Source organism: Lepus europaeus, chromosome 21, assembly GCF_033115175.1.
Source record: "Lepus europaeus isolate LE1 chromosome 21, mLepTim1.pri, whole genome shotgun sequence".
Lineage (NCBI taxonomy): Eukaryota > Metazoa > Chordata > Mammalia > Lagomorpha > Leporidae > Lepus > Lepus europaeus.
The window spans coordinates 2,228,595-2,241,283 of NC_084847.1; the positions used below are offsets into that span (position 1 = coordinate 2,228,595).

General features: G+C 52.6%; 1 protein-coding gene across 1 annotated transcript; it reads left to right on the forward strand.

Moving 5' to 3' along the window:
• Window positions 1-818: 818 nt before the first annotated feature.
• On the forward strand, window positions 819-1,802 carry LOC133750229 (olfactory receptor 1F1-like). The gene has a single exon (XM_062179698.1). It carries the CDS (start codon window positions 819-821, stop codon window positions 1,752-1,754), a length of 936 nt encoding a protein of 311 aa, XP_062035682.1. The 3' UTR covers window positions 1,755-1,802.
• The last annotated feature ends 10,887 nt before the right edge of the window (window positions 1,803-12,689 follow it).

The following is a 12,689-nucleotide window of genomic DNA, read 5'->3' on the forward strand; positions in this document are numbered from 1 at the left end:
GTCAGTCGGGGATTTGTCTCCGCCAAGGTGCCTTCAAGTCTGATCTCTTTCAGTGTTGACCCAAGAGCCACATGGGAACTTTGGGTAATGGTCTATGTCATCACCGTTGGTCCAAAGGGGACAGAGCAGAAGAGGCAGCTACTCTCTTCTTGTCTCTAATGAGGCTCTCGGGGAATGTGTCCCAGGGGCTGAGGGGCTGCGGTAAAGGCCCCTCTGTGATTGCCCCAGCACTTCGTGGCACGCAGGGCTGAGCGAGGAAGTCCTGCTCCTCACGGGTCAGGACCTGCCTGGGTTTCCGGGGCTTCCCAATCTTTACAACAAAGAGCGGCGTGGGCCGGGTGTGCGCCGGTGAACGACAGGAGCGCACCAGTGCCAGCTTCCCCCAGGCAGCCTCCACAACAGGGGTGCTGATCTCTGCTCATTAAGACATCGAGTCTTCTGAGAAACTTCTGTGTGCACCTTGCCGATGCAGGGAACAACAGTCGGAGTCTCGAGTTCCCTGCTTGTCACTTGAACCTGGTAATAACCGTCAGCCATTTCTCTTGCCTCTGTAGGAGCCACTAAGGCACTGGGGGTTGGTGGGGGGGAGGACAGCGATGTAAGCAGAGATACCAGGGGCTGTGTTGCGGTGTGGTGTCCGGTGTTGACCACGGGAGGAGAATTAGGCAGCCCAGCAGGAAACTGAGTGTAGGAAACGCCAGTGCAGCAGCTCCCTGGACTGCTCTGCGGGCGTGTTCCTGCCTGCAGCCTGATCACACTTAACCATCCTTGTCTGAGGTTCTGAACTCGCCGTTCTCTGTTCACCTGGGCTCAGACCCATGGGAGGGACCAACGAGTCCAGCGTCTCCGAGTTCCTCCTCCTGGGACTGTCGCGGCAGCCCCAGCAGCAGCGGCTGCTCTTTGTGCTCTTCCTGAGCATGTACCTGGCCACAGTCCTGGGGAACCTGCTCATCGTCCTGGCCATCGGCACAGACTCCCGCCTGCACACCCCCATGTACTTCTTCCTCAGCAACCTGTCCTTCGTGGACGTCTGCTTCTCCTCCACCACCGTCCCCAAGATGCTGGCCAATCACGCCCTCGGCACCCAGGCCATCTCCTACTCTGGCTGTCTCACGCAGATGTACTTTCTCTTCATGTTCGTGGACATGGACAATTTCCTCCTGGCCGTGATGGCCTATGACCGCTTTGTCGCCGTGTGCCACCCCTTACATTACACGGCGAGGATGACCCGCCAGCTCTGTGTCCTGCTGGTCGCCGGGTCCTGGGTTGTTGCCAACCTGAATTCTCTGTTGCACACCCTGCTGATGTCACGACTGTCATTCTGTGGGGACAACGCCATCCCCCACTTCTTCTGTGATGTGACTCCTCTCCTGAAGCTCTCCTGCTCGGACACCTGGCTCAATGAGGCGATGATTCTGACTGAGGGGGCCCTGGTCATGATCGCCCCGTTTGTCTGCATCCTGGCTTCCTACGCCCACATCACCTGTGCTGTGCTGAGGGTGCCGTCCACGCGGGGCAGGTGGAAAGCCTTCTCCACCTGCGGCTCGCACCTGGCAGTGGTTTCCCTCTTCTATGGCACCATCATCGCTGTGTATTTCAGCCCTTCGTCCTCGCACTCGGCTGAGAAGGACACCGCGGCCACCGTGCTGTACACGGTGGTGACCCCCATGCTGAACCCCTTCATCTACAGCCTGAGGAACCGGGACTTGAAGGCGGCGCTCAGAAGAGCGGTCGGCAGCAAGACAGGTTCATAGTGATGAGAATGCCACGAGCTTATCATCCCGGGCATGGACACTTTTTGCCTACGTTGAAATGCAGCCATTGCTCTGTCAAAGCGTCTTGCAGGAAGTGAGAACAAATACGCTCGGTAGATCGTGATCAGTGAACTCTGAGCTCCAACCCCGCTCCCTTGAACGGCAATGGTGTCTTGTTGATCACAACATTTAAAAATTTTTTTGATCACTATATTTTACATTCTTTTACATAGCTGTTAGGCCTTTGCTTTGCAAGCAATCCTCTTGAAAGCCTACACTTTACCCATTCTGTGATTCTTCTGAAGATTCTCGGAGTCCACAGCAGTGGTTTTCAGCCCCGGCTCCTAAGCAGAGCTCAGCCAGTTAAATCAGTCCGTGGATGGGACCTGGGCACTGGGGCCTTTCCCCCTGTAGTCCCTGACGGGCTCTCATGTGCTTTCTCAGTGGACAGCCCACTGCCTTGGACAGTGCTCATCATGAACAGGGGGCCTCAGCGGCCATCTGAGGTCTTTTGTGGGTAAAACCAATAGAGATGAGAAACGCGATCAGTGAAGTTGTCCGTGGGCCCCGTGTTGTGCTGGGAAAGGCTGCTCCTGGGGCTGCTCCTGCTCCGTGTGCCCGGGCCCCACACAGAACCCTCCGAGCCCTTCCGGATGTGCAGTGCTTCTGTACCAATGGACCGCCTTCCCTGCTGGGGATCTGTGGAGTGTGAGGTGCACCTTTGGTTTTGGGGACAGAGATTACCTTTGCCCGTCCGTCTCTCCAGGACGCCTCGCTGTCCTCTCCCTGGGTGGCAAGGCCTCCCCAAGCCTTCAGGTGCTGAGTCCAGGTCCTCTGCTTTGTGGGGACCTGGAGGCCGCCCCTCAGTGGAGACTGACGCTCCGTCCCCCGGGTTCCCTCTGAAATCCCCTCTCGGACTTGCTGTCCATGTGAAGCCGACTGGCAGCTCTTCCTTTCCCTCTATGAGCCCTCTGCTGCTTCGCCCCCAAGGCCCGAGACAGAGGTGAGATGCTTCCGACGCAGACGTGCACTGAGCATCGCAGGGCTCCCCGCACAGGGTATGTGTGAACCCCCGTTTACTGAGTAAGTGAACACACGGAAGTTGTCTGAATTTTCAGTTGGACACATTTAACTGGGCGAGAGGCATCACTGTGTGTTATTTTAAGAATCACAGTATGATACTTCCACACTGTCAAAGATTTCATGTAAGGAGATTAAAGTAACCTGTAAAAACAGTTAAAGTATATGGAGATAGGGGTGGGCACTTGGTGCAGTGGTTAAGTGGCCACTTGGATGTCCACATCGGAGTGCCTGGGTTCAAGCTGTGGCTCAGCTCTCTGGGAGGCAGCAGGTGACAACTCAAGCGTTGGGTCCCCACTGCCCGTGTGGGAGCCCTGCACCAAGTTCCTGCCTCCTGGCTCTGGACGGGCCTGGCTGTGGCTGTGGCAAGCTTTTGGCAAGAGAACTAACAGATGGAAGATCTGTCTGTATTGGTCTCTCTGCCTCTCGCATAAAATAAATAAAATTTTAAAAATGTATGAAAATAATTTTTACTGAAGCTGGCCTCCGGACATCCATACAGTCTTCATACTGGTTTTCCATGTACCATTTGCCATGTCATCAAACCCCTTAGAAATGGGTTACCGCTGCATGGTGTTTCATGCCATGGGTGTATTTTGACTTATTTGGATAATCCCCAACTTGAGCAGATTACATGTGTGAATGTAAGTTGTGCTGCAGCAGGCTTGTACCACACTGTCTGCCACCATCAACATTTCCACAGGTGACTGGGTAAGCTGCCGCAGCAGCTGGGACAGGAATCGGGTCACCTTCCTTCACCCGCTCTCTCTGCCCAGTGACACGGGCTTTTTCTGTCATGGGTCCTGCATCTCCCACTTGTTGACAGAGGATCACAGAGCTCACTCCGATGAGTCAGCCCCTCCCCAGGTGTAAGAAGGCCCTGTGTTCACTCGGGGATGGGGCAGGTGGTCCCTTTGCCCTTTCAGGTTCTTCTTGGCTTACATTCTACTGTTCAATGATAAAAGTCACTGCCTGGGCTGACGGGTGTGGGCTTGCCAGATACATGACTGGCGTCCTCTGCCATGAATTCTGTGCCTTGAGAAAAGGGTTCTTGTCCTCGGTGCTAGATGATTTCTTTTCAAAGCGTCTTTCTTGTTGGGTCCACGTCTTCGCTTTTATTTGTTTCAGGAGAGGGAGAAGTCCTTAAAGTTACCGACTATAGTTTATGATATAACAAATACATATCTCTATAGCACTGTATATAATACATAAAATGTGTGTTGATGGGTAATTTATTTATTTTTGCTAAATTATTCTGCTAGTTTCCATGGATCTGCAACTGTCAGGAATGACAGAACTCGATTTCATTTCTGTTGTTGCACTCTTCAGAAATGTCTGCTTCTCTTAGAAAACAGAGCTCAGACGCTCTCCTGGAAGGAAGAGCCTGCCTCCACTGACATTCATTCTTTTTTTTTTTCCCCCGAAGATTTGTTTATTTATTTGAAAGTCAGAGTTACACAGAGAGAGGAGAGGCAGAGAGAGAGAGAGAGAGAGAGGTCTTCCATCCACTGGTTCACTCCCCAGTTGGCCACAATGGCCGGAGCTGTGCCAATCTGAAGCCAGGAGCTAGGAGCCTCCTCCAGGTCTCCCATGTGGGTGAAGGGGCCCAAGGACTTGGGCCATCTTGTACTGCTCTCCCAGACCATAGCAGAGAGCTGCATCAGAAGTAGAACAGCTGAGACTTGAACCGGCGCTCATATGGGATGTTGGCACTGCAGGCGGCAGCTTTACCTGCTACGCCACAGCGTTGGCCGCGACATTCATTCTTAAAACATGTTTGCGACTCTACAATTCAACATATCCTTGTTATAGAATTGTAAGGACAAATTTTTAGGATGAAGAGGCTTGTATCTAGGTTCGGCTCTGGTAAACAAGTAACTTGTCTGCCGGATGACCGTCTCCTGTTCCTTGGGAGCCTGGCCAGTTCCCAGGGAGGAGGATAAAGAAATGTTTCTGATAAACAGGTGGGCATGCTTTGTGTCTCGGCTCTCTGGCCAAGATCCGAGACGGGGCCGGCGCCGCGGCTCACTAGGCTAATCCTCCGCCTTGCGGCGCCGGCACACCGGGTTCTAGTCCCGGTCGGGGCACCGATCCTGTCCCGGTTGCCCCTCTTCCAGGCCAGCTCTCTGCTGTGGCCCGGGAGTGCAGTGGAGGATGGCCCAGGTCCTTGGGCCCTGCACCCCATGGGAGACCAGGAGAAGCACCGGGCTCCTGCCATCGGATCAGCGCGGTGCGCCGGCCGCAGCGCGCTACCGCGGCGGCCATTGGAGGGTGAACCAACGGCAAAGGGAAGACCTTTCTCTCTGTCTCTCTCTCTCACTGTCCACTCTGCCTGTCAAAAATAAAAAAAAATAAAAAAAAAATCTAAAAAAAAAAAAAAAAAGATCCGAGACGGGACACACTGTTTGCCTAAAATCTTGGCAATGAGCCACCTTGTCCTTGGGGGCTTTAAGAGGCAGCCAGAGCAAGCCTCTGCTGCTGCTGTTCCATCCTGGGGGAACATGCAGCCAAGCTGAACGTTGAACGTGCTTGTGATGATTATTGATGATGTTTGGTTCTTAGTAGGGATCCTTTTCTGGTGCTGTGTGAAGATTGCCTAGTTTCTCTCTCTCTCTCTCTCTCTCTCTCTCTCCTGCTTCTTAAAATTTGCTACTTAAATAAACTACTTGTTTCTTTATACTACAAGGCTTACAACGTATTTCTTGCGGATCTAACTGAAAGTAACTAAGTTTGTGCACAGCAGACAACTGAAAAATAATTTGCTGTCACAAGAATGTTTTAGGCTGGTGCTGCGGCTCAATAGGCTAATCCTCCACCTGTGGCGCCGGCACACCGGGTTCTAGTCCTGGTCGGGGCGCCGGATTCTGTCCAGGTTGCTCCTCTTCCTGTCCAGCTCTCTGCTGTGGCTCGGGAAGGCAGTGGAGGATGGCTCAAGTGCTTGGGCCCTGCACCCGCATGGGAGAGCAGGAGAAGCACCTGGCTCCTGGCTTTGGATCAGCGCGGTGCGCCGGCCGCAGCAGCCATTGTGGGATGAACCAACGGCAAAGGAAGACCTTTCTTTCTGTCTCTCTCTCTCACTGTCCACTCTGCCTGTCCAAAAAAAAGTTTTAGAAAATGCAGGAAATTATGAAATAGGACTCTTAAACTTCTAATAATCCCATCATTCAATGAATCTTTGTATTGTATCTCCTTCTGGGGGGCTGTTCTTTATTTAAATCAGCAAACGCATGCCCCTCAAGCCCCAGACCATGGGGGCAGCCCTCCCTCCTGTCTTGCCCCCACCCCTCAGCCTCAGACAGGGGAATGGACAGAGATGCCACGAGGGCCTCAGCCCAGTGGTGAGTGCAGCCCAGTGAGTGCGTGAGCCCAGCTGTGGTGGGTGGAGGGAGGGGGACGCATGCGCACAGCTTGTGTATTTCCTCCAGGCTCTTTCCTTTGCACACATAGTCGTGGGCTTCTACTTACTCCCCTGTTCTGTACAAAAGGCTGCATTCTGCTTTTGGGGGTCTGACCTGCATCAGGTAAGACTTTACCTCTTACTAAGAGCCCTTCGAAAAACCAGCTTTTAAAATACCGCGATGGGGCACTTAAAGATTTGGACAGTAACATGATCATCGTAGAAACTGAAGGGAGAAGGAAGCAGAACTGACAGTGATGTGTAGGCGCACGATCTGGATATCACATTCCTCATGGCCTTCCGCCTTTTTAAGGAAAAAGTATTGAAGTCAGGGCTGGGCACACGGCCCCGAGCTCAGGCGCAGTTAAGATGCCCACATCTCACGTCAGAGTCCCTGACTCCGGCTCCCGACCCCAGCTTCCTGGTAACAGGCATGGCTCGAGTAGTTGGGTGCCTGGATGGAGTTCTCAGTGCCTGGCTTCAGCCTGGCCCGGCCCCAGCCACTGCAGGCATGTAGACAGTGAAGTGGTACCCGAGGGCCCTGTCTGTTTTTCCATCATGGTGTGTCTGAAATGAGAAACTGAGAGGATTCAATCCGTCCTCGAGTGTTGTCTGTAACTTACGTTGGCTGTCTAGCATTTGAGCCGGACGCAGGTGTGCCACCCGGATCCCTCTTGGTGCCAGCAGACGGCCTCAGCCACAGAGAGGGACTCACTCAAGACCACCCCATTCTCTGGTGGATAAATTCAGTGCCTGGTCGGGGGAGGTATAACGCCCCGGCACTTCAGCCGGGCCTGGACCAATCCTGATGCACCACAGAGCCCCCACGGAGCCCCCACAGCTGTACACTGTTGCCTTTCAGTCTCCCTCTCCCTCCGCCCGGTCCTGCTTCTGCTCCCTCCCACCCGGTACTCCAGACTCGGCCTCAGCATGTGCTTCCTGCCACCAGCATGACAACCAACAGGAACAGCTGCCCGTGTTCCCTCACCAAAGGTGAAATAGTGGGGTGTAGTCCATTTGCTATATTAGACATTACTTGTTGAAAACACCACTGTCTCTTATTTGTCAGTAAGACTTGGTAACATTTGATTCTGCTAAGCCATGCTGTTGCTTGACTGCCTCGTGCACTTGGCACCGCTGACATCGCTTCCCTTCCGAAGGTCGCCGACTCCATTGCTTCTGAGACGCCTCTGCTTGTTTCCTGTCTCCACCCCCAGCTTTCGTCGTCCCGCCTTCGTCTGCTAGCCCCTCTGTGAGTCTTGTCCTTCTGGGTTGCTTCTTGGACTTTTCCTTCTCACCCTATACTCTCTTCCTGGCCAGTTACGTCCACTGTTGTGTCTTAAACTAAATCCACATGCTTATAACCTGGGGACTCACAGTGTCCAACTTCTGGACCGCTCTATCTGAATGTCTTTTAGGGCTTCACACCCAACATTTCCTAAGTGGATGCCATCATCTCCCCCTGCCCCACCAGCACTGTGACACTGCCCTACATGCACAAACACACACGCACTTCCCTCCTCCTGTGCTTTCTCAGTTAGTGGAACCCCCATGTTGCAATCCCCCTACACATACCCAGTCAGTCATACAGTGCTCTGGATGCTACAATTCCCAATTGTAGTGGCTAGAATTGTGTCCTCCCTACTCCCAAACAAACATTTGTTCAAGTCCTAACCCCGTTAGGATCTGTGACTGTGACCTGAATTAGAAATGGGTCTTTTGGGGCCTGCACTGTGGCATAGCAGGTGAAGCTGACACCTGCAGTGCTGGCATCCCATATGGGTGCTGGTTCAAGTCCCAGCTGCTCCATTTTCAATCCAGCTCTCTGCTATCAGCTCTCTGCTATGGCCTGGAAAGCAGCAGAAGGTGGCCCAAGTCCTTGGGCCCCTGCACCCGCATGGGAGACCTGGAGGAGGCTCTTGGCTCTTGGCTTCAGATAGGTGCCGCTCTGGCCATTGCAGCCATTTGGGTAGTGAACCATCAGATGGAAGACCTCTCTCTTTCTCTGTGTCTCTCTCTCTCTTTCTCTCTCTGCCTTTCAAATAAATAAATAAATCTTTTAAAAAAATTTTTGCTTTTTTGAAAGACAGAGTTACAGAGAGAGGTAGAGACAGAGAGGTCTTCCATCTGCTGGTTTACTCCCCAACTGGCTGCAACAGCCGGAACTGTGCCGATCCAAAGTCAGGAGCCAGCAGCTTCTTCTGGGTCTCCCACATGAGTGCAGGGGCCCAAGCACCTGGGCCATCTTCTACTGCTTTCCCAGGCCATAGTAGAGAGTTGGATTGGAAATAGAGCCTCTGGGACTAGAACCAGTGGCCATATGGGATGCTGGCACTTCAGGCCAGGGCTTTAACCCACTGCACCATAGCGCCGGCCCCCCAAAATAAATCTTTAATAAAAAAAGAAATAGGTCTTTGCTGATGTTATCTAGACGAGGTATAGGAGGAGGCTGGGCTTATTCCAACGGCTGGTTTCCCGTTTAAAAGAGATTCGGACACATGGACACACGGAGGGGAGAATGCCATGCAGAGACTTGGGGATGCAGCAGACACTCAGGGAGCAAGCCTGTGCAGATGGCGGCCAAGGTGGAGTGATGCATCGGCCAGCCGAGGAACACCAAGAGCTGCGACAGCCAGGAGAAGCTGGCGCACACTCGTCAGGTTCTCCCCCAGAGCCTCCAGGCCTCCAGGGGAACGAGTGGCTGTTTTTTCAAGTTACCCACTTTGTGGCACTATGTCAGAGTAGCCAGAGGGAACTAATTATCCCAACAGAACTTGTGCTTCTGTGTGCCCTGGGCAGTCTCGTACTGCAGTTTTGCCCCGTCTTCTAAGGTCTTCCACCATGACCTCACAAGACCCCCAGAAGGACGAATGTGCCATCATTCACACTGGGACACTTAATCGTAAGCGCTGGGTCTGGATGATGTAAAGTGGGTGGTGTTTCCTGAATGATAAAGTGGCAGTCTATCTGGAGGGTGTTACTTTGTGTTTTTCTCCTTGTCTTCCCCTCACACGTCGGCTAGGCTGTAGCTCTATGAGAGCATGGCCAGTTTAATTAGTACTGTCTAGGATCCAGTAGTTGCTACAAACAGTCATCGTTTGGCTGAAGAACTGTGAATCAATCAGCACAACAGGGAAGATGGAATAACTTCCTGAAGGGAAACCACAAAGAACCAAAGCTGCTACATTGAAGCCTGAGGCAAAAGGGAAAGCATGTGCCCCTATACATATTTTAATATGCTTTTTTTAATTGTAATTTTTCCAGAACATTTATGAGCATCAAAGGCGCTGGTGTCGTGGTGTAGTGGGTAAAGCTGCTACCTGCAATGCTGGCATCCTATATGGGTGCCAGTTTGAGTCTTGGCTGCTTCACTTATGATCCAGCTCTCTGCAATGGCCTGGGAAGGCATCGGAGTGTGGCCCAAGTGTTTGGACCCCTGCACTCAGGTGGGAGACCTGGAAGAAGTTCCTGGTTCCTGGCTTTGGCATTTCTCACCCTGGCCCATTGTGGCTATCTGGGGAGTGAACCAATGGATGAAAGATCTCTCTTTCTCTCTCGCTCGCTCTCCCTCTCCCTCTCCTCACCCTCTCCCTCCTCTCTCCCTCTTTCCCTCTGTGGCTCTGAATTTCAAATAAAATTTTTAAAAAGTTGAAAATATACAGGAAAAACTAAAAGTAAGTATTTTAAAATTCACATTATTTTAAGCTTCGATATTTTATTTACAACCACATGAGAATTTTAAAATATTACTTTCCCAGCTTTAGCTAAGGCAAAATTCAGTACTATTTTCAAATAGTACTTCAAATCCACTTCTTTGCCTATCTGGGTTTCCACTGAGAGAACGGCCCCATTTGACACCAGGTGAAGGTCTGAAATAATAATCAATTAATTTGCATCTTGTTTTTTTTAAATTAATTTTATTTGTAAAATATCCCTTATTATTTATTTGGACTCCCAGGTTTTTCGCGGCCCCTTGAATTTAGCGTGGTTTCCTCAGCTGCTGGGAGACTTCGCACAGGGCGAGTTCCCGACGGACACACCACGCGCACGCGCAGGTTGCTGAAGGGCGACCACAGCGAGCGTCGCGCGCTCCCGGAAAGGGACCAATCAGAGGCTGCATCGCCGCGCTGTCTCGGCCCGCCTCCCTGCTTTAGCCAATAATAGCCGGCTCTTTTTCCCGGTTGGTGTTCTCCCATCCAATGAGGTAGGGGGGCGGTGCCTGAGCTCGGCGCAGTCTCCGTGAGGCGGTTGGTGCCGTCCCTCACAGAAGAGCCGCAGGCTGGGAAAACGCGTGTGGAGTCCGGGTCTGCGCTGCAGCGGGCGGCTCTGTGGTGGCGGTGGTGGAGTTACCATCGCCAAAAAGCAGGAATAGGCACCCTGGCGTTGGCGCCCACCAAACCTGGGCGCCTGGCGGAGCCCAGGAGCCTTGACTACTCTACCTGCCGTGAGTTCTTCAGGTGTTGCTCCGCCTGCTTCCCATCCCCGGCTTCGCAGGTGGAGGCCGAAGCCGCTGAGGGACTGACTTCAGTCTGGGTGTCCGTTACAGGGGTGAGGTTGGCCGGGGAGCTGGCCGCGGCGGTGCGGCGGGCTCTGCTGGCAGGAAGGGCTCCTTTCGTTCCGGGAGGGGCGAGTTCTGGAAGCTTGGTTCCCGGTGTTAGCCGTCCTGGGCAGAGGCGGACCCACAGGAGGTGGAAGTGGAGGGAGATGAACCTGTGGGGGTCCTGGGCTCGGAGGTGGGGAAAGCCGCTGTGGCAGGACTGGGGTCCCCTGAGGGAGGGTTGCTGTGGAAGACAGCTTGGCCGGCCCTAGGTCTGTTGCCCTATACCCCACCTCTCACCCAAGCCCCCACCATAATGACATTTGCCCTGTGTGCCACAGCTGGGGGAATTCCCAGCCACCATTCGTGAGTCTAGTCAACTTCTCTCTGTGTTACCGAGTGCCACTTGTGATGTTACAGCAGCACAGAATGGTCCAGCACCCAAGAACACAGACATTGCCTGAGTGACATTAAACATGCATTGTTTCAGTCTCCATTCCAGACTTCCTGAATCACAGTCTTCATTTTTGAAATGTTTGTTTTATTTATTTGAAAGTTCGAGTTACAGAGAGAGAGGGACAAAGACACAGAGAGATCTATCCACTGGTTCACTCCCCACATGGCCACAATGGCCAGGGCTGGGCCAGACTGAAGCCAGGAGCTTCTTCCCAGTCTCCCTCATGGGTGCAGGGACCCAAGCACTTGGGTCATCTTCTGCTGCTCTCCCAGGCACATTAACAGGAAGCTGGATCAGAATTGGAGCAGCGAGGACATGAACAGTTGTTCATATGGGATGCCAGTGTCATAGACAGCAGGCTTTACCCACTATACTGCCATGCTGGCCCCACAGTCTTCATTTTTTTATTAAGATTTATTTATTTATTTGAAAGTCAGAGAGAGAGAGAGAGGTCTTCCATCAGCTGGTTCATTTCCAAGTTGGCCACAACGGCCAGAGCTGTGGCAAAGCCAGGGGCCAGGACCTTCTTCCGGGTCTCCCACGCAGGTGCGGGGGCCCAAGGACTTGGGCCATCTTCTGCTGCTTTCCCAGGCCACAGCAGAGAGCTGGATCGGAAGTGAAACAGCCGGGATTTGAACCAGTGCTCTTATGGGATGCCAGCACTGCAGGTGGTGGCCTTACCTGCTGTGCCACAGTGCCGCCCCAATACATAGTCTTCATTAAAAAAATATTTATTTATTTATCTATTTGAAAGAGTTACACAGAGAGAAGGAGCGGCAGAGAGAGAGAGAGAGGTCTTCCATCCAATGGTTCACTCCCCAAATGACTGCAATGGCTGGAGCTGCGCCGATCCGAAGCCAGGAGCTTCTTATGGGTTTCCAGCATGGATGTGGGGGCCCAAGGACTTGGCCATCTTCTGCTTTCCCAGGTCACAGCAGAGAGCTGGATGGGAAGTGGAGAGGGTCTCGAGTCGGCGCCCATATGGGATGCCGGCACTTCAGGCCAGGGTGTTAACCCGCTGCACCACAGCGCCAGCCCCTACACAGTCTTCACTTTTAACAACAGCCTCCTCAGGTGATTTCTTTGCACACTGGAATTGTAAATTATCATGGTAAACTTCCCCAAATTTGCAATCTAGGAGGCAGTGTGGGACCACCTGGATTAGCTCTGCAGATGGTGGCCTATGCAGATACTGAGGTTTGAGCTTTGTGAATCAGACTCCAATGTCAAGATCTTTGTGGCATCCAAGCAGCATTTTCCACTTAAACAGGGTGATTGGTAGAAAAACCTATGGTGAACATGAATGCCTGAATGTGTGCAAGTAGTCAGGAAAGGCAAACCAGTGGACACAGAGGGGCTCAATCAGAGGTTGAGGAGCTGACAGAATGTGTGTTGGGGATCCATGGGTTTATTCATCAAGTTTGGCATCCCGCAAGCATGATCTCTAACCAAGGTACCCACTTG

What these genes read in the sequence shown, in the direction of transcription:
- LOC133750229 (XM_062179698.1), top strand. Translation starts at nt 819, where the DNA reads ATGGGAGGGACCAACGAGTCCAGCGTCTCCGAGTTCCTCCTCCTGGGA.